The 25760-nt window shown below is 32.6% G+C and overlaps 1 protein-coding gene across 1 annotated transcript in view; it reads left to right on the forward strand.

Annotated features, from left to right (window-relative positions):
- LOC308639473 (uncharacterized protein) overlaps nt 1-25760 on the forward strand; it is a gene marked incomplete at its 3' end in the record, with an annotated part of 204973 nt that overhangs the window by 107813 nt on the left and 71400 nt on the right. The window contains exon 7 of the mRNA XM_081277711.1: nt 11870-11953. Coding sequence (XP_081133837.1) covers nt 11870-11953 — 84 coding nt within the window. The remainder of the gene's footprint in view (nt 1-11869; nt 11954-25760) is intronic.

Raw genomic sequence — 25760 nt, forward strand, 5'->3', positions numbered from 1 at the left:
GAATATCTCCAGCTAAGGAATAAACCCTGAGGCAAGTAGGAAATATGTTAGAATAAATAAGATCCCCAGAATTAGGAAAGAATTATAGGACATCCTATTTTATTTTAAAGTGTATCCATATTTAATTATACAGTAGGATATTTTGATTTACATATGCATGGTAAAATTATTACAATGTAAATCAAAGGAAAATATACTTTTCCTCTCGTAACTACATTGTATGAAAGTGTATTTCTATCTTTGATCCCAAAATAGCTTTCTATGACCTCCGTGCTCCTGGTAACTATCATTCTACTCTGTCGTTAGTTATACATTTAAATTCTTGATTCTACATATGAATGAAACCATGCAATATTTTTCTTTTGACATCTGGTTTATTTCACTTAGCATGATGTCCCTCAGGTTCTTGCAAATCATCACAAATGGCAAGGATTTATTTTAAAGAATTAATAATATTCTTTGTGCATATGGGTTATTTTATCCATTCATCCATCAATGGACACAAGTTATTTACAGGCTATTGTGAATAATGCTGCAACAAACATCAGAAGGCAGATATATTTTTGTGGTATCAATTTCATTTCCTTTGAGTGCATATCCAGAAAGGGATTTTCCAGATCATATGATAATTCTGTTTTTAATTATTTGAGAAACCCCTATACTGTTTTTCAAAATGGCTATACCAGTTTACATTTTGCACCAGTAGTTCACAGAGGTACCCTTTGCTGCCCATTTTCACACACACACTTGTGCTGGCTAGTCTTTTTAATAATAATCATCAAAATCATTTGCAGAAAACAATGTTTTCTGCAAAAAACAGTGTGAGATAATATCTCCTTGTGGTTTTGGTTTGAATTTCCCTGATGATTTGTGATGCTGAGAACTTTTTCATATGTCTGTTGGCCATTTGTATGTCTTCTTTGGATTAAAAGTATCTATTCAGGTTCTTTGTCAATTTTTTGGTTGGTTTGCTATTGAACTCTATGTGTTTTTCATGTATTTTAGGTATTAAGCCCTTATCAGATATATAGTCTGCAAGTGTTTTATTCCCACAACCTTTTTGATAGCATACAGATCCCAATATGTCATGATGAAAAAAAAAATTTCAGGGATATGGGGATCTGAGAGTAGGAGAAATAATTCAGCCAAGATCAAGTTTTTTAAAAGATCCTGATTTTCTACTTCTTACTGTATCATTCTCTGTTCCATGTGAAATGTATTTCAGAACCTCAGAAAATGAACATTGTTTTCTGCAAATGATTAATTCTTTTGGGGTAAAAACAAAGAATAAGGCTGGGTTGTGATTCAGTGGTGGAGCACTCACCTAGCATGTTTAAGGCGCTGGGTTTGATCCTCAGCACACATTAAAAAAAAAGTATTGTAAAAAAAAAAACAGAATAGTAATTATTGTCACTGAAATTTATAAATCCACTGTTTATTTGCGGAGTTTAAAAAGACATGACTTAAAATTATGCAGGTTGTGTTAGAGAGTTTAACCAGAATAGTAATGGCCACTCAGTTTTTTTGAAGCATATAGTAACACAGAGAACCATACATTTCAACTATGTAGTTGTCACTTCTATCCTTAGCATTCCTTTCACACATTCCTATAACATTAATTTCAGCCATAAGTGAGAACTTGAAACCTTCATGGGTGTTTGCTAATTACATGCACAGCCCTGGTCATGCATACATCTCCATGCATACCCATAGATTTGTAGATTTCCCCATGAATTCATTGGATCTTATGAAAGCTCCTTTGAACAATATAGTTCTCCAGCTTTTCCTTTGTAATTTTTGGTTAGCTTCTTGTTTGCCCAATTGTTACCACACCTCAGACAGCCATGTAGTAAAAAAAAAAAAAAAAAAAAAAAAAAACTACCTCTTATTGTTAAAAACAAATACCCAAGGGAAAAAGGTTTACTACTAGATGAATACTTAATCTGGTCAAATAAAGATAGCCCTATAAGTGGGGTCTTCCAAGAAATCACCAGACAGGTCAAATAATAACAGTTCTCTAGAAATGAGGCTTTGAAGGAGCTTCAACCTTATTCTACCTTTCTGTGGGATGCTAGGCTGTTGTTTTCAGTGTACTTTAACACTGCTGGCTTACCACAAACAGGGAGAATAAGATCAGGATAAATGAAGATAACATAATGCCCACTGTTCTCGAGGAGATTCCACCACTTTTCTTGAATAAATTCTTCCAATTGCTAAAATTTTTGGTTAATTTCCAAATTCTAAAAGATAAAAGTTGATTCTGACCAGTCTTTTATTTTTCTCATTACTGTTACAGATGCAAAAATCATTGTATATCCTTACTCTGCTAATTTTACTAGTGTTACTCCCCATTCGTATTCATTGAAAATAATCAGTCAAAACTGTACCTATTAACTAGGTAATATAGAAAAAGTTCAGTCACAAAAAAAACCAACATGACAAGTTTAAAATATTTTTAAAAATTTGTTTTTTATTTCGAGGGTTTTTTTTTTCCAAATAACATCAAACCAAGCAATTTAAAGACAAATTTTCTCTAAGTGTGGGTTTTAAGATAACGTAGGGTGATGATATTTAAAGAATTTTAGAACTAATATCAGATTCATTACCAGAAATCAACTGCATTCTTTTCAATATATATGAAAGCAGATGCTGTTGTAAAGTTGCTGGACATTTTAGATTTTAAAGTAAGATAAAACTTGTAGAGATAATTAGAGGTATTTAGCACTATGGGAGTTAAACCATCCAATTGACAGAGGGAATATGGGATATTTTGAAGAGCTGAGAGAGAAAATAAGTATATATTCATCGTGGACTTTCATGTTTTTAGTCAGCTTTTTCACAGCTGTGACTAAAAGATCTGACCAGAACAATTGTAGAGGAGGAAAAGTTTATTTAAGGGCTTATGGTTTCAGAGGACTCAATCCATAGACAGAAGACTCCATTACTTGGGGCTCAAGGTGAGGCTGAACATCATGGCAGAAGAGTGTGGCAGAAGGAAGCAGCTCACATGGTGATCAGAAAGCAGAGAGAGAGAGAATCTCCACTTTCCAGATACAAAATATATACCCCATAGCCCTGCCTCCAATGAACTACTTCCTTCAGCCACACACCACCTGCCTCCAGTTACCACACACTGAATCCCATCAGGGATTAATCCACTGATTAGGATAAGGCTATAACCAATCATTCTTCCTCCAAACCTTCTTGCATTGTCCCACACGTGAGCTTTTAAGGGACAACACATCTAAATCATAACATGTTTCCTCACAAAATGATTCTATTACCCTTTGAATTAATTTTTGCATGATGTAATGTCAACCAAATAGACTTGTCCATTTTATATATATATACATATATAAAAGTAGAGTTTATTTTGACATATTATACATACATGGAGTACAACCATTACAATTAGGATCCCATTCTTGTGGTTCTACATAATGTGGAGTTACAAAGGTGATGATTCATTTATGAGCAAGGAAAAATTATGTCTAATTCATTCTGTTGTCTTTCCTATTCCCATCTGCCCTCCATTTCCTTTATTCCCATTTTTCTAATCCAATGAATTTCTTTTCTTCTTCTCCCTACCTCCCTTGTTTTCGGTTTGCATCCACATATCTGACCGAATATTTGGCCTTTGGTTTTTGGGACTGACTTATTTCACTTAGCATGATATTTTCCAGTTGCATCCATTTACTGGAAAATGTCATAATTTCATTCTGCTTTTTGAATGAGTAATATTCCATTGTGAATATATGCACATTTGTATTATTAAACAATATGGTCATTAAGAACAGAGGTATTTATTCATACTTTTTTGTTTGTTTCTTTTAGAGATACTAGGAATTGAAGCCAGGGACATTCTGCCACTGAGCTATAATACCCAGACCTTTTATTTTAGTTTTTGAAGCTATCAAGGCTAGCCCAGCAATTGTTCTCCTGACCTACCCTCTCTTGTATATGCTTTTTTTTTATGTGATACTGAGGATCAAACCCAGGGCCTCGAACCTGCTAGGCAACTGCTCTACCGCTGAGCCACAACCCCAGCCCTCTTGTATATATTTTTTACAGAAAAGTATGACTTTTAGTAGCAGAGTATGAGATGATTTGTTCATAAAGAATGGCCATGTGATGAGAGAGAATGAGTGTGGTGGACGCTGTGTGGATGGATGGAAGAGAGGAATGAAGGTTTGGACTGTATTTTGAGGGACTGGTAATTCAGAATATAGACTGGCAGTTTTGAAAGCTCAAGATAACCCATATTATAAGCATGTGCCATCATGCCCAGCAGCAATTTCTACTGCTTCAATTTCTTATAAACCTTTCTAGCCTAGTTGACTAAAATAATTTATGAAGCCTTTATTAATTAGCCTTTTTCAAAACCAATAATCATTAATATTTATTGAATAAATTCTGACATTTATTGAATTTAATGTTTATTTAATAATTACTAACATTTATAGCATTTTACTATACTACCATATATGCATTGCTTAAAAATATACCTTGTATTCCAACAGACTTGCTCACACAAAATTAAAAAGTTATAAGCAAAATAAGATTGGAGCAGATGATTCAAAACATCAAACTTAAGGTCTTTGTAATTCAATCACAATAATAAAAATAAGGTATATCAATTATATTTTATTAGTATTCTTAATTAGTATATGCATTCCAGAATCAGTCAACCCATCTTAACGGACTTACTCTGGGGCTTACAATTCTTACTTCAAGATATTGATCCTTGCATATATTTGCTTTAAATAGGTACCGGATTCCTATACATTAAAAACACAATATGAGAGAAATCTGCTACAAAAACTACTAATTTGGGGGGTTTTTGTTAATACCAGTTCCCCAGATCTGTTAACATAAAGAAAATGTATTGATCTCTTAAGTTATTTCTGGCACTAACCAAGGATACTTATTGAATTTTAGCACTTTCTAAATGTCTTCATATATTGTTGAAATCTTGCTCTCTAATTGTAATAAAACTTGTTACTGAGCACTTCAGAACATAAGCATATTAGGGAAAATTGTTGACATCTTTCTACTTTTACCCATTAATCATGGACTAGTTTGTAAAAGAGAAACATAAATTTAGCAGAACAGGTTATATTTGCAACAGATGAAAAACTGTTCTAAATTTTGAACACATGCTTATTTAATTCACATTAGTATATGCTATTATTAGTGACATTTTATAGATCAGAAACTTGATATACTAGCACTGAATAACTTACAATGTTCCATGGCAAACATGTAGCTTTTGTGGTATAGATACAGTTTCCTTTTTCTTAATTATTACAATAAATGATTATTTCACTGAAAAGATCTAATATTGATTTTGGTTTTATTCTTATGACACCATATTGATACCTATTATGGAACTAACCACATCCTGTCTTTTATGGAACATTTTTTATCATTTGTCAAACCATGTGGAATATATGTGTCAGAAACATAGTAATTAGTTTTATCTCAGTGATATCCTTTGCTGTGTGACCTTGAATGATTTGCTTACTATCAGTGGATCTTAATGTTCTTATATGCAAAGTGTCATCTCTGGGCTCTTCTGATTCTTAAATTTAGTTAGATATCTATCTATCTATCTATTTATCTGTTGGGCATATAATATGTGGCTTCATATGGCATTAATGTCCTGTTCTAAATTTCAATGGATGATTTTTTTTGTATCCAATATTAATATGCTTCCTCTAGAATTTCTGAATTTTATGCATTTCTTTTACTTCAGTGCTTCTTCAGTTCTTTAACTTTATTATCAGTTTAGTTCAACAAACATTTAAACAGTCCCTACTGTATGCTAATTTGTAACAAATTAATAACAAAACCATCACTAAATTCTATTGGCTTTTGATAGTTCAGTATATTTATCAACACAGCACATTAAAGGAAGAGAAAAATCTGCTATTTAAAATTAATAATTTTTTTTAAAAATTAAAAATGTGTCAGCTAACCAAGTGAAACCCATAAGCATGTTAAGCAATAATATGAATTTTTTTTAATTTGAGGAAATAAAATAAATAAAAACCATGTTTCGCTACTATATGATATACAGTACTAGAAAATATAACTATTTTAAAAATATGATTATGAAAATATATAATATTATGTGTAATATAAAGTAAAAAATGTATATTTTTGGTGCAGCAAAGAGGACTTAAAATTCTTTTTTTCTAGTATGAGTATGAATTTATTCATTATCAAACAGAACTGACCTCAGAGTTTATTTTCAAATGATTTATTGATTGCTTTGGTTTAACCCAAAAATTTTTAAATTGTATGTAGTAAAAACTGAAACTCCCTCCACCTTCAGGACTATTCATTGTTAACCATTTAGTGAATATCTTTCCTGATTTTTTCAAGTTATATATAAAACTGATACCTAACTTCAAACCATATTATTCACTTCAATATATGATAAGTTAGAAAAAAAGCATAAAAGGGAAGAAACACTCTTTTATTTATGATGAAGTAAGATAAATTATACCTCTCTCTAACATTAAAAGATATCCTTCCTTTTTTTTCATGTATCTGTATCTTATAATTCAGTCTCATCTATTATCTTTTCAATGCTCAGCTTTGGAGGTAGTAAAGACAATAAAATACTGTTCCAAAAGATTTGACTTTGTTTACATTAAGTAATTAGTGCCATGGTTTTGCTTTCATTAACAATGAAAAAATAACAGTTGAAATTTCCCTTTTTCTGATATTTCTTTTTTGAAGATAAAAAACTATCAATTAAAATTCAGCTGATCTGAGGATATTTTTATCTATCAAATTAGTCAAACAATTGGGTTTTATCTTAAGAAGTTCTGCTAAAAATATAAAAGGTGACATCAAATTAATGAAATTATTTAAATCAAAAGTATTATTCAATTTAATTGTTGTTATGCTATATAATTGAGGGTAGTTTTTAAAATTGGATTAAGAACCAGTATAATAGTAGGAAAGAACCAACAAATGTGTGAATTATTTTTTACACATATGTAAAGACTTTGCTGGTCTTAACTGAAATTCTATAATTAAATGTCATGGATACTCACGCATTAAGGACAAGGACAAGAACATTTGAACTTTAGCCCTCATTTTCCACAGGAGAGACCATGCTGACATCTTTTATGGTGTGGCATTGGTTATAATGTTTAATTAAGATCTTTCCTAAAAATATATATCCTTCAACATTAATATGTAAGTTCATTAATTTGGTGATTTTTTCATACTATAAGGAAAAAACACAGATAAGTATAATTTAATAGCATTAGTTAATGATTACTTTGTATAAGACATTTTATTTATGACATTCAAATTACTGAATACAATATCCATGTGAGGAAGGTATTAGTATTATCTCTGTTTTACATATGAGAAAATTTGAGACGTGGAGAGTTTCATTTACAGAAAGGTTTACACCTTATAAATATTAAAACCAGAACTCAAACTCATTGGCCTTAATGCTCTGCTGTTAGCAAGTATAATGAGTGCAGCTCACATAATGGAATGGTGGAACACATGATGCAACACACAGTACTATTGTTCTCTAGGATTGACTTTTTTATAAGTGAAAAAGAATCCCCAGCTAAATTATCTTCCCTAGTATTTACGATAAACTTATTTAGGCAATCTGTATCTTATTCCTTATATTAGATACTTATTTTATAATATTGTGGAGATCTATTGTGCAGCATGGTGATAACAGTTAATAATAATATAGTGTATACTTGAAATTTTCTCAGGAACAAGATTTTAAATGTTCTCACCACAAAAAAAGTGTAAAAAGAAATTAAAGATAATTCATAATCATTATATATGTTCACCCTATAGTGGAACATCAAACCAGAATTTCTTCCTCCTATCTAACTATAAATTAGTACACATTGATCAGCCTTTCCTAATTCCTCCTTTCCCACTACTTTTCCCAACTTCTGGATCACCATCCTACTTTCTACTCTTATGAGATCAAATTTTTGTTAGTTTGGTTTTAGATTCTGCATAGGAGTGAGATAATGTGGTAATCATTTTTCATATCCCTGGCTTATTTCATCTAATTTAAGGAAATCAAATTCCAGCCATGTTATTGAAAATGACTTGATCATCTTCTAAATATTTTTCAGTTGTTAATGGACCTTTATTTAATTAACTAATTAATTTATTTATTTATATGTAGTGCTGAGAATTGAACCGAGTGCCTTACACATGCTAGGTGAGTGTTCTACCACTGAGCCACAACCCCAGCCAGAATCATCTTCTTTTTATTGACTAAATAGTATTTCATTGTACATATACACTACAATTTCTTTGTCTAGTCATCTGTTGATAGATTTCTACTTCTTAGCTATTATGAAAAGTGCTGCTATGTCCAAGAGAGTCAAAATGTCTCTCTGACTACTGATTTTATTTCCTTTGTATAAATACGTAGGAGTGCGATTTGGGGTTGTATGGTAGTTCTAATTTTGGTGTTTTGAGAATCATCCATATTTTTGCTGTAATAGTTCTACCAATTTACATTCCCACTAACTGTGTGCAAAGGTTCCTTTTTCTCTACATGTCTGTCATCACTTCTTATAGTTCGTTTTCTTTGATAGTAGCCATTCTTACTCAAATGAAGTGATATCTTTTGTGGTTTTGATTTCTATTTCCCTAATCATTAGTGATGTTGAACATTTTTAAATATAACTGTTGGCCACTTGTGTATCTTCTTTTGGGAAATTTTTGTTCATGTGTATTGCCTATTTTAATTTCTATTTTTCTTTTTTATGCTATCAAGTTATTTAAGTCCTTGTCAAATGTAAAGTTTGCAGATACTTTCTCCCATTCTGCAGATTGTCTCTTTAGTATTTTGACTTGTTTCTTTTGCTGTGCAGAATATTTTTAGTTTGATGTAATTTTGCTCATTTATTTTTTTTTACATATATTATTTTTATTTATTTTTACATGGTGCTGAGGATTGAACACAGCACCTTGTGTGTGCTAGGTGAGTGTCTTACTGCTGAGCCACAACTCCAGCCCCCTCGTTTATTTTTTTTAATAATTTTCAGTTGTAGATGAACACAATAACTTTATTTAAATTATATATATATATAGATATATATTTAACATGGTGCTGAGGATTGAACCCAGTGCCTCACATGTGTTAGGCAAGTGCTCTATCACTGAGCTACAACCCCAGCCCTTTGTTTATCTTTAATTTTTTCTATCTTTTATGAGCTTTTACAACAATCCTTGCCCATTCCATTGTTGTAAAGAATTTCTCCCATGGTTTCTTCTAGTAATCTGTAGTTGCAGGTCTTACATTCAAGTCTTTAATATATTTGAATTGATTTTTTGTGACTGGTGAACAATAAGCATCTAGTTTCATTCTTCTGCATGTGGATGTCCAGGTTACCTAATATGGCTTGTTGAGAAAGCTGCCCTTTTTCTAATGTGTGTTTATTAGTTTATTTGATGACATTAGTTGGCTTTAGATGTGTGGGTTTACTTCTAGTCTTTTTATTCCATTACACTGGTCCATGGGTCTGTCATTTTTTGTTGTATATTTTGAATTCAGTTAACGTAATGCCTCCTGCTTTGCTGTTGTGATAAATGCAAGTTTTATGATTTTTTAAATAATTCTTTTAAGAATGTCACTGGTATTTTGGCAAGGAATGCACAGAATCTGTAGATTGTTTTGAATAATTTGGACAGCTTAAAAATATTGTTTTTGTCTAATCCATAAACATGGAATGGCCTTCTATTTTTATGTTTCCTCTTCAATTTTTTAATCAAAATCTATAGTTTTCATTGTACAGTTCTTTCACATCTTTCATTAAGTGTATTCCTAGGTGTTTTAATTTAATAACTAGGGTGAATGGTATTGCTTTTTAGTTTTCTATTCAAGATAATTCCCTGTTGGCATATAGGGAAGTATTGACACTACTATTTTGTTTTGTTTTGTTTTGTTCTGGTAATGTGTATTGAACCCAGTGCTGTGCACATGCTAGGCAAGTGCTCTATCACTAAGCTACTTCCAAAGACCTTTTTGTTTTATTCATTTTATTTTGAGATAGGGTCTCTAAGTTGCCAACCTGGCATCAAGTATATATTATTGCCTTACCATCCTGAGCAGTTGTGATTAAAGCTGCTGTGATTTTTGTATGTTGATTTTATATCCTGCGATGTTGCTCAATTTGTTTGTTAGGGCTAATAGATTTCTTTAGTGGAGTATTTGAGGTTTTTCTATATGTAAGAACATATCATCTGCTAGCAGTGATTTGACTTCTTTTCGAATTTGAGTGTTTTTCATTTCTTTTTTTTAAACTTTAATTATTTTATTTTTATCGTTTTTTATGTATTTTTATTTGTTCTTTTTGGTTATATATGACAGTAGAATCTATTTTTATATATTTATACAAGCACAGAATATTTGTTATTCTAATTAGAATTCCAGTCATTTTCTTACCAGATTACTCTGGCTAGTACTATGTTGAATAAAAATGGTGAAAGTGTGAATCCTTTTTGTTCCAGATCTGAGAGATCACCTTTTCCCCATTCAGTTTGATGTTAGCTGTTGATTTATAATAAATGGCTTTTATTATATTGAATTATACCTAATTTCTTCAGCACTTTTATCATGAAGGGATGCATGATTTTATCAAATAATTTTACTGTACCTGTTGAGATGATCATATGATTTTTGTCCTGTCGATTGATATGGTATATCATGTTTTTGGATTTGCATATGTTGAACCATCCTTTTCCCTGGAATGAATCACACTTGATCATGGTAAATCATCATTGTAATGTGCTGTTGGACTTGGTTTCATATATTTTATTGAAGATTTTCACGTCTAAATTCCTCAAGGCTTTGGCCTGTAGTTTTATTTTTGTTATTGTTGTTGTGTCTTTATCTGTTTTTAGTATCAAGGTAATGATGACCTTGCAGAATGAGTTTGGAAGAATTCCTTCCTATTTAATATTTTGGAATAAATTAAGAATAATTGGAATTATTCTTCTTTATATGTATGGATAAAAGTAGCAGTGAAGCCATATATTCCTAGGATTTTCTTAAATGCAAGATTTCATGTTACTCATCCAATCTCATTCTTTACTGATCTGTTCAACAGGTTTTTAATTTCTTCATGATTCAATCTTGATGATATCCAGGAATTTTTTTCTTTTGTAAGGATGTTAAATTTTTATGTGTATTTGTTCATAAACTTCTTAAAATGTACTTATCATGCAATTTTCCAGGAATAGAAGTGAAGTTAAGATGATTCAATATATATTTTATGTAGTATATTTTTTCAAATATTCATGTAAATAAGTTAAATTAATATGACACCAAGACATATAAAATAATTTGATACTGATAAATCACTAAAATAGATCCTGGGATACATTATCTTCTATATAAAGATTATTAACTCAATCCCTTCATATTTTCATAATTTGATTAAAATTGAACCTTTGTGTTCACTAGTCTGGCTGGTCTAGTGATTAAAAGACTCCTTGAATTCAAATGTCAGTTGCATTTCTTAGAAGCTTTGTGACTTTGGCTGTTACTTTACTTCTCTGGGTCCTGGTTTCCTCATGTGTGTAGTAATAGTACCCACCTCATAAGGTTGTTGTGAGGATTAAAGGCGTAAACATGTGTAAAATTCCAAGAATAATAGCTAACATATATGAAGCTTTCAAACATTATCTAGTAATAGAATGACCATTATAAATGTGTTTAGTCTATGATCTGACATTTTTTTGTGTGAAAACATTACAACATTAACTGGAATATATGAGAGTTTTATAAACAACTGTGTTTTCCTTCTTATAGGATATTTGTCTCAACATTTAATGTTTTCACTTTTGCTTTTAGCCAGTTATCATTGAACCTGAAGCAACAAGTTTTACAATGGAAAACAGACCTGATTATATGCCTCCAACTCAATATTCATCAATGGTGAGTGAATTGAATTATTTCATTTTGAGCATCAAGACATTCACTACTAGCAGAAAAGCAAACATCATGACTTAAGTAATGCTCCACATTTAGCTTGAATTTGAGGACCTTGGTATAATTGGGCTCCTTACAGTATTATTTATAAGCAAATTGAATCATGCTACTGTGTACTCTAGTTAACATTCCCTTTCAAAAGTCTTAAAAGAATTCAGATGAATTTGTTCAAAATTTTATTTGACAGTTTAAATGCTGTTAGTAATCATGTGTTGTTTATTTCCTTGGCAAGTAGACATTGGCCAATTTTTATCTTTTGTTCCTGTGACCCTTTCTCCCTTGAAACATTCTGTAATATTTAATTTTTCTCTAAGTTTCTTATTTTTTTGAGAGAGAGAGAAAGAGAGATAGAATTTTTAAATATTTATTTTTTAGTTTTCGGTGGACACAACATCTTTATTTTACTTTTATGTGGTGCTGAGGATCGAACCCAGAGCCCTGCGCATGCCAGGCGAGCGTGCTACCGCTTGAGCCACATCCCCAGCCCTTCTTATGTTTCTCGACTACTATGTTTCTCAGTTGCTTTTTAGCTTTTATTCCTTAGCATAATATTTAAAAAAACCTTAAACATTTGATCAAATTTTCCAATGCATCTCCTGAAACTCCCTGTCGTGTAATCTACTGGCCATAACTCCAACTACTCTTTTTTTTTTTTTTTTTTAAAGAGAGAGTGAGAGAGGAGAGAGAGAGAGAGAGAGAGAGAAATTTTAATATTTATTCTTTAGTTCTCGGCGGACACAACATCTTTGTTGGTATGTGGTGCTGAGGATCGAACCCGGGCCGCACGCATGCCAGGCGAGCGCGCTACCGCTTGAGCCACATCCCCAGCCCTCCAACTACTCTTAAATCCACAAATATTCCAGATGCTTCACTATTTTGACCTTTCATACATTTTGTGTGTTTGGATTTCCCTCCGCTCCTTTCTCATTCTCTATTGAGTAATTCTTACTCATTCTCCAACATTTAGCTCAAATGTCAATTCTCTTGTGAAATCTTGTCTGACATCCTTAGGTAGAATTAATCTGTTTATTCTTGTTTAGTTACATGGCACTTTGTAACTAATATTGTCAAATATTTCATCACATTGTATCTTAGTCAATCTGTGCCATTTTGCTTATTTATTCATGTAATTGCAGAAAGTTAAAATGTACTTTGAATATAGTAAGGAATTAATATTTATTGACTAAGTGAAAGGATGGATATATGACTAGATAACTGATATCTCAGTGCAAGGACAGACCAAATATCCATGAACCAGAAGACTGTTTGGTCCACTAGGTCCAGAGAACAGAATACAAACTCCAAGGAAATCCTGATAAACAAAGTAAATCCTGGTGTTTTTGTTCAGCTATCTCCATCCTTTATGCCCAAGGAAAGGAAACCTCTAACTAGTGTTAAAAAGATAGGAGCATTTACTCTTCCAGGGTACACACACACACACACACACACACACACACACACACATACACAAGGAATATATTTTAGAACAGTTCTGAACCTTCTGACCAAATTGTACAGTAATTAGACTCCTCCAACTTCCACTTCTACATTCAAAAAGTAAATTCCCTATATTATTCCAGTATTTCAAAAAGGGGAACATACTACATTGCATATTTATTTTCTTATCAAGATCTGATTCAATAATTTTGGAAATATTTTCCAAGCAATATATAATTACCAGAACAATGAAATTTTTAGCTTCTTTAATAGAAGCAGTTTCAGTGATGATATATAGAAATTTCTCTCTTCCTTTCCCACATAAGGTAACATAAAAATATAGCATATTAAGGGATAATAACTCACCTTTTCTAACCATAAATTTTGAAATTAAAATTAAAAAAATATTATCAATTTTCTCATCATATAATTTATAATTTTAATTTGTATTATAACAAATTTAGAGTTACGTTTGTATTATATATTATACATAGTTGATTATATAGTTACATAGCAATAAATGTTATAAATTATTTGAAGGAAAAAGGAAATCTTAATCACTTCTTACTAAACAAGGGTTATTAGTGACAAATAGCTACTTTTTAAAACATTTTTTAGTTGTAGATGAACACTATATCTTAATTTATTTATTTAATTTTACGTAGTGCTGAGGATCAAACCCAGTGCCTCCTACGTGTAAGGCAAATGCTCTACCACTGAGCTACAACCTCATCCTACAAATAGCCACTTTTAAAGGGAAAATGTGGATAAACCATTCCTAATTTGAATTATTTGTTTATAAAAGTTAAGTAATTCAGACCAAATGGAATGCTAATTAATATCTAGCTCAAAAGTATTACCATCATTCATTTTCTGGATGTGGAAAGTTCTAAGTGTTCCGCACATATTGGATGTGGCTTTTTCTTGGAATATTCTGTGTTCCTAAGTAGGTATAAAGGTAAAAGCTCACACATATGTGAAAATGATGTCTCGGTTGTCTCTTTACAGTTTCTTTATCAGAGATAACACTAAAGGTATAGAAGAGAAATGTTCATCTAATTACTATGTCTACCATTAGAACAATGAAAGAACTTTATACTTTCCACATGTAAAATTCCTATTTTGCATACCTTTTGAGTGTAGTTACATGTACTGTAATGTTTTACTAAGGAAACACTCAATGAAGTGTAAATCCAAGTAATAATAGCTATCATGTATGGATTGTTTTCTGTATACTGAATCTTATGATAATCATTTTATAAGTGTTGATGTAATCTATTTATAAAACTTATTAATTATGTATATTATCATATATATTATTTTCTCAATTTTATAATTGAAGAAATTGGACCATATAGAGTACATAACTTACCCAAAGTCACAGTAGTCTGATTCCTAAGCCCAGGGTCTCATTCGGTGTGAAACACTATTTCCTTCATAGAATTTGTGTCTAGAATTACTACAATTACCTCACTCCAAAACAAAGTCCCATTTGTTTTCCTGACTGTCTTTCCAGAAAGGGCCAGACAGATTGCCTGTTTTAAATCAAGGCAAGACTATAAGTTATTGGCAGTGCTAGAATTAGTTACTTTCCCTGAAAGAGCAAAGTACTGTGGTAAAATATTAAATAACCCTCTTTAAAGATGTCATTTGCATTGAGAAAAGTTTTTCAGTGCCCTAATTGAAAAATAATTTAAAACTCCTTTTTAAAAGTTTATGGGGAGAAACACGTATATTCCACTAGTTTATAATATCATTGGTTTCTGCAGGGCTAGTTAAATGGCTATTTCTACCCATTTTGTTTTTAAGATATATTATCCTTCAATTATATTTAAAAATGGCAAAATACAATATATTATTAGGATGAGAAAGTTTTCAAGGTGCCAGGTGTCTTTTAAATTCAATTAGCACACTGTCAATTGTTTTCTTCTTATTTAAAACATGAACTACAGATTTTTTTCCTGTTTATATGTGGGTGATGTGCCTATATATTCCTAATACTTGTGTCTTTTTTCCTCTCAAGATAGTTTACATGATCTACTATGGCTTATTTAAGTTTTCAAAACATACTCCTCTTTGAATGTAAATTATTTTTAAAGATATTAAATGAAGTTTGTTGTTGTTGTTGTTCTGTTACACAAAACATGGAGCCTACCCAGTTAATTGTATAAGAAGTACATCTAACTTTCACAGTAATGCTCCATGCTATGCACCTTAAAGAAGTTATTCTTTCTATAAACATTTCTATGTGATAGTGTCATACTCCTACTCAAAACCTCTCAGGGCTTTTCTTTACCTGTAAATTAATTCTGAATAGTTTTCCTTGTAATTCAAAACCATCCATTTTTAGTACTGATTAGAAAACAAGCAACACTGGTTTTCACAATATCCATGTTTTTTTGGATTTGCTTGTTTATTTTGTTTTACTTTTGCTTCTGCCACAGTGAGCTACTTAACCTCTTAATAATTCACTGCATGCTTGCTAGTAACTTGTCTTTATTCAAACAATTGAATCTCTCTGAAAATGCCAACTTCCTTTCTTATAATCTGAATATTGCTCTCTCTCCAAAGATGACCCCTATTTCTCCAAGGGGTCTTTTCTGATTATTACACTCGCTATAGATTAAACATTCATAAAATTTTGTCTTCATATACTACTTCGTATTGTTATTTCTCTTTTATGTGGAGATAATGCTCTATTAACCAGGTATACTGATTTCCAGAGAAACAACTTGGCTCATCCTTCAAACACATAAGAGAGGGCCTTGACTAAACTAAACACAAATATTTGCCAATTCAGGCACTAATCTTGTAATTTGGTTTTTATAATTTCAAGTCTTACAGTGGAAAGGGCAGTCAATTGAAGATAAGAGACCAGTTATGGTCCAGATTCAGTCAGCAAGTAACACCTTGTTTTGCACAAGACAGATCACTCAACTCACTCACCTATGAGGTGGTAATTAAACTCATGTTCTACTTACTTCAATTTTGGGGTTAGATCATATGTGATTATTTATGTGAAAGCATTTTTAAATAAAAATAGTGTTATATAATTATAAGGTGGTAGTGATAGACAAATATTTCCTTGCTGAAATCATCTATTTGTAGTTGTCCAAAGCATCTGAGGAAAATTACACTTAGTAGTATGTTCTGCTATATAACAAACCTAACTTTTCTCAGCTTTGAAATACTGAAGTAGCACTATGAAGTATTTGAGAAGCTTCAATACAAACATCTTTTTTCACTTACTGGTGAAACAGAAAGCAAAAGGTCATGAGCATAAACCATACTTTTATGTTGAGAACTGTTTTCTCTCCAATAAAGTTCAACCCATAACTTATTTACTTTTATTGTAAATTGGAATTATCTTTGAGTGAGTTGAGTTTTTCAGTTATCAACATATTAATGACAGGATTTGTCAGATTCTGTAGGTTGATATTTTCCCTAAAATACAAATAGAAAATCAAAATTCTGTTTTCCATTTCTTGCAGTTGGACCAAGGAAGTCTATAGTAAGTAAAGGAAACAGTACCAATGAAAAGGAGAGAGAGCACTCAGTGAAATTATTTGTTAGAAGGAATTCAACATAAAGCACATAAAATATATAAAATTAATACATGCTGAGAAATTGTAATAATTTCAATTGGCATGGATGATATTTCCAGTGCATATTGCATTCCATAGACATTCACTTTAGATATATATCAGAAGTGAGATACAATTTTATGATTTCTCTATATTACTTTGAACTCCAAACTATTCCTAGTTAGTCTATTATTAATATATAAGATAGCAGAATAAGAAGAGCAATTGTAGCTAGGTGAGGTGGCTTGTGCCTCTAATCCCAGCGGCTCAGGAAGCTGAGATAGGAGAATAGCAAGTTTGAAGCCAGCCTCAGCAATGGCAAGGCACTAAGCAACTCAGTGAGAGCCTGTCTCTAAGTAAAATAAAAAAATAGGGCTATGGAATGTAACTCAGTAGTCAAGTACAATCCCCGTTAACAAAAAAAAAAAAAAAATAGAAAAGAATAAAAAAGAACAACAACAACAGTTGTGATTTAATAATTGCCGTTATCCTTCTTCAATGTGTTTATCAAAGAAGGGAAATCTTTAAGGGTTTTTGTTGCAGAAATTCCATATGTGAATGGAGTTTTAATAGAAAAATATGAGGTAGGTTAAAGAGACTAAACCAGTTCACTTTGAAAAATCTGAATGCTGAACAATACTGGGCACTCGTTTCTTTATGGCTTCAATGCATTGGAATACTTCCTGCCTCTTGAAGAATGGAACATGAACTTTTGGCATTTTAGAGTTCCTACTGTTTCCTATTATGACAAGTTTATACCCTTACATATATTTTCTTGGTCTCTAAAATTTGAGTTTTTAACTCATTACCTGCTTGAAAGAAGGCTTTCATATGTGATGGCTTTGCATATCATACCGATTTTGTCCCCATAGTAACACTATGGAGTACATGCTAATACCCTTTTTGATCAAGTTAGAAAACAGAAGAGATGGTGCATTGCAAAACCACCATTTCAAAACAAGTTTCTTTGACATTATTTAAGGAATGAATGAGTAAATAAATCAGTTACTCCAGAACCTATATTCTTTTACTTTTGTTCTTTATGATATGGAAGATCAGTAAATCACTCTTCATATATATTAATACATATATATTAATCTCTCCCCATAACGTCTCAGTTTTCTTTATGGTTTTGTTTTCAATATTTTAGCCATTAGTTGGTACTATGCAGAATTAGGTTCAGAAATTTTATAAAGCTATAAGAATTGCTAAGGGAATGACTTTCTTGCAAAATTACCATGCATTATAGTACAATTGATGAACTTGAATGTGTAGTTTTATGTATTATGAATGTTTGTTCATTGTGACTCTTGGATATATTAATTTCATATGTGTGTATCATATTTTACCTTATAAGTTCATATTTTGTTACTCTGTTCCATCACTTCTATGTTTTCCAACAAATATCTTCCCTAAATATCATATTTTCTTAGAATGAATCTCTCATGTACCATACATATTTTATGCTCATTCTGTTCTCCAAGGTACATCGTCTCAATACGTAAGTATGTCATTTGCAAGCTAAATGCGGTTTTCCACAAATCTTTAGCAACAGCATAGAAATAAATTTTAATTATATTGAATCTAAGAGTGATCCTAGCCTAAAGTACTTATTGTGTGCTCCTATTATGACAGTAATTCATTGAAAACCATTTTTCTTAGCCATTCTTCAGCCATCTGGGTATTCCCTTCGAAATTTTATATACCTCATTATACTTTCCTGCTTTGTTGTGAATCTTGCACAAGTGATGCCATCTAGCAATTCTCTAGCCCCCAAAAGCCATCTCTTTAATCTGTAATACATACATTCCTTCATAGAAAATTTTAACTTTAGTATAGTTAGTACGATTATTATAATACCACTTCCTGCTGTACACTAAACAACGAGGAAGGCACAACATAGAAAATATAAAAAGTTTGCAATGTCCCTGAAAGTATAAACAAAAAGTTATTAAGCAAGGTTCATTAAGGACACCATACTAAGTATTTTGCCAAAAATGTATGCCAAAGTCCTTGTAGCATCACATAGGAGGCTGGACTTGAGGTATTTATGGAGGAAGAAAATAAGTCATTTCAAAACAGGAAGAGGAATGGATCTGGAGTCTAAAAGCTTACATGCAGGTCACTGACTGAATCCATATAATTAAAAGTGAAAATTCATAAGGCAATGGAGTTATAGATAGGAAATTGTATGTAAATTGTATTTTGTGTTCAGTGTAGTGATTATTTTTCTTCATTTTGTTTTCAGTAGATAGAACTTAAGCCAACATGTCTTTACTGTATTCCTTCCAAAATACTAGAACTATTGTATTTTTTACTTTAATAATATACATCTCAATTATTTTGCAAAACAATAGCTGGATAGTTTCTATGGAATCTAGTTGGAGCCACTTTTCAGCTCTTGATGTTTAAATAAAGCTAAACTAAATAAATTATATAATCTTTATTGAAATATAAAACTTAAGGAACACAGTACTTAATTTTATTGAATATAATTTTATAACCACATAATTAATCAATTGAAATATACAACTTGGTGCTTTTCTCATCCTCAGAGTTCTGCAAACATCTCCACAATCAATTTTGAGTTACTTTCATCACCCCAAAAAGAAATCCCATTACTATATCAATCATTATCCATTCCATCATTCTTCTAGTCCCTGGCAAACAGTAATCTACTTTTTGTCACTAAAGATTTTCTATAAAATCTTTAATAAATATAAATATAATGAAATAATATGTGGCCTTTTGTATTTAACACATGTTTTCATGATTCATTTGAGGTATACAATGTATCTTTATTTCATTCCTTTTTATTTTCAAATAATATTTGGATATACTACATGTACCATTAATACAGCTATGAACAGTCAAGTGCACATTTCCTGTGCACATAACTTTTCACTGTTCTTGGGTATATGCCAGGCATGGAAATGTTGGATCATATGCTCCATGTCTGATCACTCAAAGAACTAACAGACTCCATTCCAAAGTGGCTGCACCATTTTAAATTCTCACCAGCAAAACTTGTTATCGTGTGTTATTTGGATTATAGCCTGCCAAGTACTTGTGAATTGCTATCACAGTGTGGTTTTTATTTGTATATTAGGCATCATTTTACGTTTTTATTGGCCTTTGCATATTTGTAGAAACATCCATTTAGATCCTTTGCTTATTTTGAAATTAGGTTATCCTTTTATTATTGAGTTGTAACCTTTCTTTGTATTATATAGATACAAATCCTAAATAAGATATAAAATATGCAAACATTTTCTCCTATACTTTAAATTGTATTGTCACCTCCTGATAATGTTTTCTGAAACACAATTTTCAAAATTTGTTCAACTTCATTTTATGTATTTTTGATGTCATTTCTGTTTTTGTTAAAATAAATAGAAAAGCTTTGCCTTTATATTTTTTGCTTCTTATAAAAAGCTCTGTGGACCACTGAGTTCTTTTTTGTGTAAGGACTAGGGAAGATGCCACAGTCTGGCTGGGCACAATTCAGGAGCCACTTGTCAAAAGAAATGAACTTTATTTTTAGAACCACACAGGCCAAACAAAACAGCTCCTCAGGAAAATCCCTCAGAGCCCAGCTGCCACCACCGGCTTCCCAGAAGCCTCTCACACAAACACAAGCCTCACCACCTCCCACAATCCTCCTGCTCTTGAGGCCAATTGGCTGGGTCACGTGGGCAGCGCCAAAGAAGTCCCCCAATGAGCATCACCACAGAGGATCCAATCAGCTAGATGTTGCTGGGGCCGCTGTGAGCCAATCATCAGCTGGCAGTCTGAAAGGGCGGGGAAACAGCCCAATGAGCATCACCACAGAGGAGCCAATCAGCTAGATGTTGCTGGGGCCGCTGTGAGCCAATCATCAGCTGGCAGTCTGAAAGTTTGCTGGCAGCTGGAAGTTTGCTGGGGCCCCTTCGGCTGTGGCTCTCAACATCTCCCCCTCTGTTTAAACAACAAGCATGTGGCTTAGGGACCGTGCCTGCCTTAGGTTGTCCAATAGTACATATGGTTCTTACCCGTTATCGGATGAGCTGACCTCAAGGCGTCAGCCTCCTGTCTTAGGTTGGTACCACTGCAATTGGATCTTACCCGTCACTGACTACCGGTCCAGTATACAACCACACTCTTTGTACCAGCGGGGGGGTGAGGTTCTTTGCCTCACCTCTGTTGGCCCCCAAATTTTAGCTGAACGATCATGACAAGCAAAAGGTAGGAAGATACACCAAGCCAATTGATGGCTCCTTTTGGAAAAATTGTACCACCGATGACATCATCAGCAAAAATACCCCAACACTACCACAAGTCGCTGCACCAACAGATAGTTCACAAGGCATATAGGTGAATTCACAATGCATACAAGTGATACATATTCCAGGCAAGTTCTGCAAGAAGTTCAGTGATGGCTATTGCAGAAGCTGTAGATTGGTTTTATCTTTGTCTTCACCGGCAGTGGAATGCAGATAGGAATTCTGGCAATAATAGCTAAAGAAAAAATTATGTAACATTCCAGAAGGCACTAAAAGAAAACAATTTTCTTAACAATTTACATTATCTTGAAGAGAATTATTAAATATAATGAAAAGGAAAGGTGAAAGTAAACAAACAGATCTGTTAACCTCCTTTTTTGTTCACATATTAAAACAATCCTCAACAGTTGTTTACCCAATTTAAATTAAACCATTTAAATCACGTGAATAAAAAAAAAATATTTGGATCCATTTTTTTATGAGCACTCATCATACATGATATATGGACATACGTACATTCAAACATATAACACAAAATACAAGTGTGCACACATAATAATACATACAATACATAACATAATAGTAAAGGCCTTATAACTTTTTACAGGTGAAGTCTCCATTGCAATGTTTAAAAACTCTATAGTCAAAAAATAGAACCGATCAGAAAAACATTAACCTAGGTCTGTATGAGCTCAAAAAACAAAATAGAACTTCATGATGTGGGAAAGGGCAATAATAAAATAGATATTGAACAAAGCATCCTGGTTCTGTCGCAGATGTAAGGGTAGCCAAACTGGAGTTTTGGATATCAACTGTTATGGATTTGAGCCAAATCATCTTCTTTTTGGTCTGTAGAAATCGCTTTAGTTAATCTCTCTGGAATCCAAATTGGCTGCTGTTCTTCCTGTGGAAACACACAAACAGACCCCCGACTCCAGACAATTACTGGGTCAGGACCTTTCCATTGTCCTTTTAGAATATCTTTGCAAAGTACCTTGGGCTTATGTACATTTTTTGGACACATATGCCTTTCCACAGCACTAAGCCCTGATGAATTCAAATTTAAAAAGTTTAGAGTAAAAATGGTTATTTTAAGTTTATCTTTGGGGAATATATACCCCTTCCCAATTCCATCTTTTTGATTTAATAAGTACATTTTAATAGTTTGATGAGCTCTTTCAACTATGCCTTTTCCCTGTGGATTGTATGGGATTCCTGTTATATGAGTGATGCCAAATGATGAGCAAAATTGTTTAAAAGAGGTAGAAGTATAACCAGGGGCATTATCTGTTTGTAACTGTTTTGGAACACCCACAGTGGCAAAATTTTGTAAGCAATGAGCTATAACATCTTTAGTTTTTTCTCCGGCATGAAGGGAGCCCATCAAAAATCCAAAAGAAGTATCAACTGTAACATGCAAATATTTTAATTTTCCAAATTCTGGCAAGTGTGTGACGTCCATCTGCCAAATATGGTTAGGTATCAATCCTCTAGGATTGACTCCAAGATTAACTTGTGGTAAAAAGGTCACACAATTTTGACATTGTTTTATTATTTGTCTAGCTTGTTCCTTAGTTATTTTAAAATGCTTTTGTAAAGTATTAGCATTGACATGGAACCTTCTATGAAAATTTATAGCTTCTTCTAGTGTAGAGAAAATATGTATGTCATGTGTAGTTTTATCTGCTAAATCATTGCCCAAACTAAGGGCTCCAGGCAATCCTGTAGGTGCCCTGATATGTCCTATAAAGAATGGATCTTTTCTGTCCCAGATTAGACTTTGTATAGTGGAAAGCAAAGAGAAAACAGTAGAGGAAGGGGAAATCCTACCAGCATCTTCAAGGGATACTATAGCATTAACTATATACTGACTATCAGAAAATAAATTAAATACAGAATCTTTAAACATCACAAAAGCTTGTAATACTGCATTAAGCTCTACATTTTGAGCTGATTGTTTGGGTACTAAAAATTTAAAAGTTTGATCAGGTGTAACTATTGCTGCTGTACCATTATTTGACCCATCATCAGTGAATATATTTGGAGCATTCATAATAGGTGTTTTTCCTGTCATTTTTGGAAAAAAATTACAGGATGCAATGACCAAAAAGACAATAAAGGATTAGATGGTAAGTGGTTATCAAATGAAACATTAGATTTGCACATGATTATTGCCCAAGTATTTATTTATTTATTTATTTATTTTTTATAAATATTTATTTAGGCTGATATTCCCAACTCTAATTCAGCAACACATTCTTTTTTTTTTTTAAGAGAGAGTGAGGGGGGGGGAGAGAGAGAGAGAGAGAGAATTTTTAATATTTATTTTTTAGTTCTCGGCGGACACAACATCTTTGTTGGTATGTGGTGCTGAAAATCGAACCCGGGTCGCACGCACGCCAGGAGAGCGCGCTACCACTTGAGCCACATCCCCAGCCCTTGCCCAAGTATTTAACTCATTAGCTAACTCATCAATTTGATTCATAGTATATGGAGTAATAATTTTATTGGGAGAAATTCCAAACACTCCCTTTGTTGCTTTTATTCCTTTGAGTATTAATTGTCCTACAGTGTCAGGATACCTAGTAAGGACAGTGTTAGGAGGATAAGGTAAATGTATCCATAATAATGGACCTTCTTGCCAAAACTCCTGTAGGAATATTTTTTGTTGGTAGTACAATAAATAATAAAGGCAAACTTATATCAATTCTATCCAAATACGTATTTTCCATATATGTTTCAATGATTTTTAATGCCTTTCTTGCTTCAAGCATTAACATGTGGGGTGAATTTGGATCTGATGGACCTTTTAGGATATCAAATAAAGGTCCCAACTCTCCTGTTGGTATACCTAGATAAGGCCTTATCCAATTTATGTCTCCTAATAACTTTTGAAAGTCATTAAGTGATTTGAGTTGATCTACTGGTATTTGAATTTTTGGTGGATGGACCATGGTTGAGGATAATAGAACTCCTAAATAATTAATTGGAAAATTTAATTGTACTTTATCTATTGCTATCTCTAGATTATAATTTTTAATAAGTTTGTAAGTGTGGCATAACATTCTAGCAATGTGTTTTTATCTTTGTTTGCTAATAATACATCATCCATATAGTGAAATATTTGTAGTTCAGGATTTTGATTTCTAAGTGGCTGGATTACTTTGTTAACATAAATTTGACACATAGTTGGGCTGTTAGCCATCCCTTGAGGGAGTACTTTCCATTCATATCTCTGATCAGGACCTTCATGATTCAGTGCAGGCATAGTAAATGCAAAACGTGGGCTATCCTCAGGATGAATTGGAATTTAAAAAAAAAAAACAATCTTTAATATCTATAACTAAAACATACCAGGTTTTGGCAAAGCAGACAATTGAGGAATCCCAGATTGAGCAGGTCCCATAATAACCATCTCATTATTAGTGGCTCTTAAATCTTGCAATAATCTCCATTTACCAGATTTCTTTTTGATGACAAAAATGGGAATATTATGGGGAGATACAGAAGGTTGTATATGTCCTTCTGCTAATTGTTGTTTGACCAGATCATCGGCTGCTTGTATCTTTTCTTTAATCAGGGGCCACTGAGGAACCCATACTGGTCTTTCTGATTTCCATGTAATTTTTTCAGTGGCCCTTTCTGAAAATACAACCCATGTCTGTCTATTCCTTGATCTATTTTTATTGGTGCTGCTATACCTTGTTCTTGTTTTTCTAATCTTTTTCCTTTCCTAAAGCCTTGTCTAGTCATAATAGTGGGTACATTTTGATTGATGTTATTTCTTAATGTCAAACCTAATTGATTTAGGACATCTTGTCCCCATAAATTTACAGGAAGATGATCCAATATATATGGCTGTATAGTTCCTTCACATCCTTCAGGATCCTTCCAATCTAATACCATTGCACTTCTATGGGGATTAGTCGCCACTCCTAGGCCTCGAAGCGTTTGAGTGGCTTGTTGTAATGGCCAATGTTTTGGCCATTCTTTTTTTTTTTTCTAAAGAGAGAGAGTGAGAGACAGAGAGAGAGAGAGAATTTTTTTTTTTTTTTAGAGAGAGAGAGAGAGAGAGAGAGAGAGAGAATTTTTTTTTTAATATTTATTTTTTAGTTCTCGGTGGACACAACATCTTTGTTGGTATGCGGTGCTGAGGATCGAACCCGGGCCGCACGCATGCCAGGCGAGCGCGCTACCGCTTGAGCCACATCCCCAGCCCCTGTTTTGGCCATTCTTGAGGAGAGATGATGCTAAGGTCTGCACCTGTATCCAGTAGCCCATTAAATTCATGTCCTTGAATATTTAGTTTTAGCATGGGGCGAGAATCTAAATTTAAAGAATGCATAGCCCAATCTACACCTGTGGAGCTAATCCCTTGGAACCTCTTTCTACAGTGTGACTGGAAAATTTATCATGTAGGCTTAGTATTATTAGTAAGTGTGCTATTCTATCTCCTGATGAAATTACTGA

This window comes from Spermophilus citellus, assembly GCF_964194105.1.
Source record: "Spermophilus citellus genome assembly, chromosome: X".
Taxonomy (NCBI): Eukaryota; Metazoa; Chordata; class Mammalia; order Rodentia; family Sciuridae; genus Spermophilus; species Spermophilus citellus.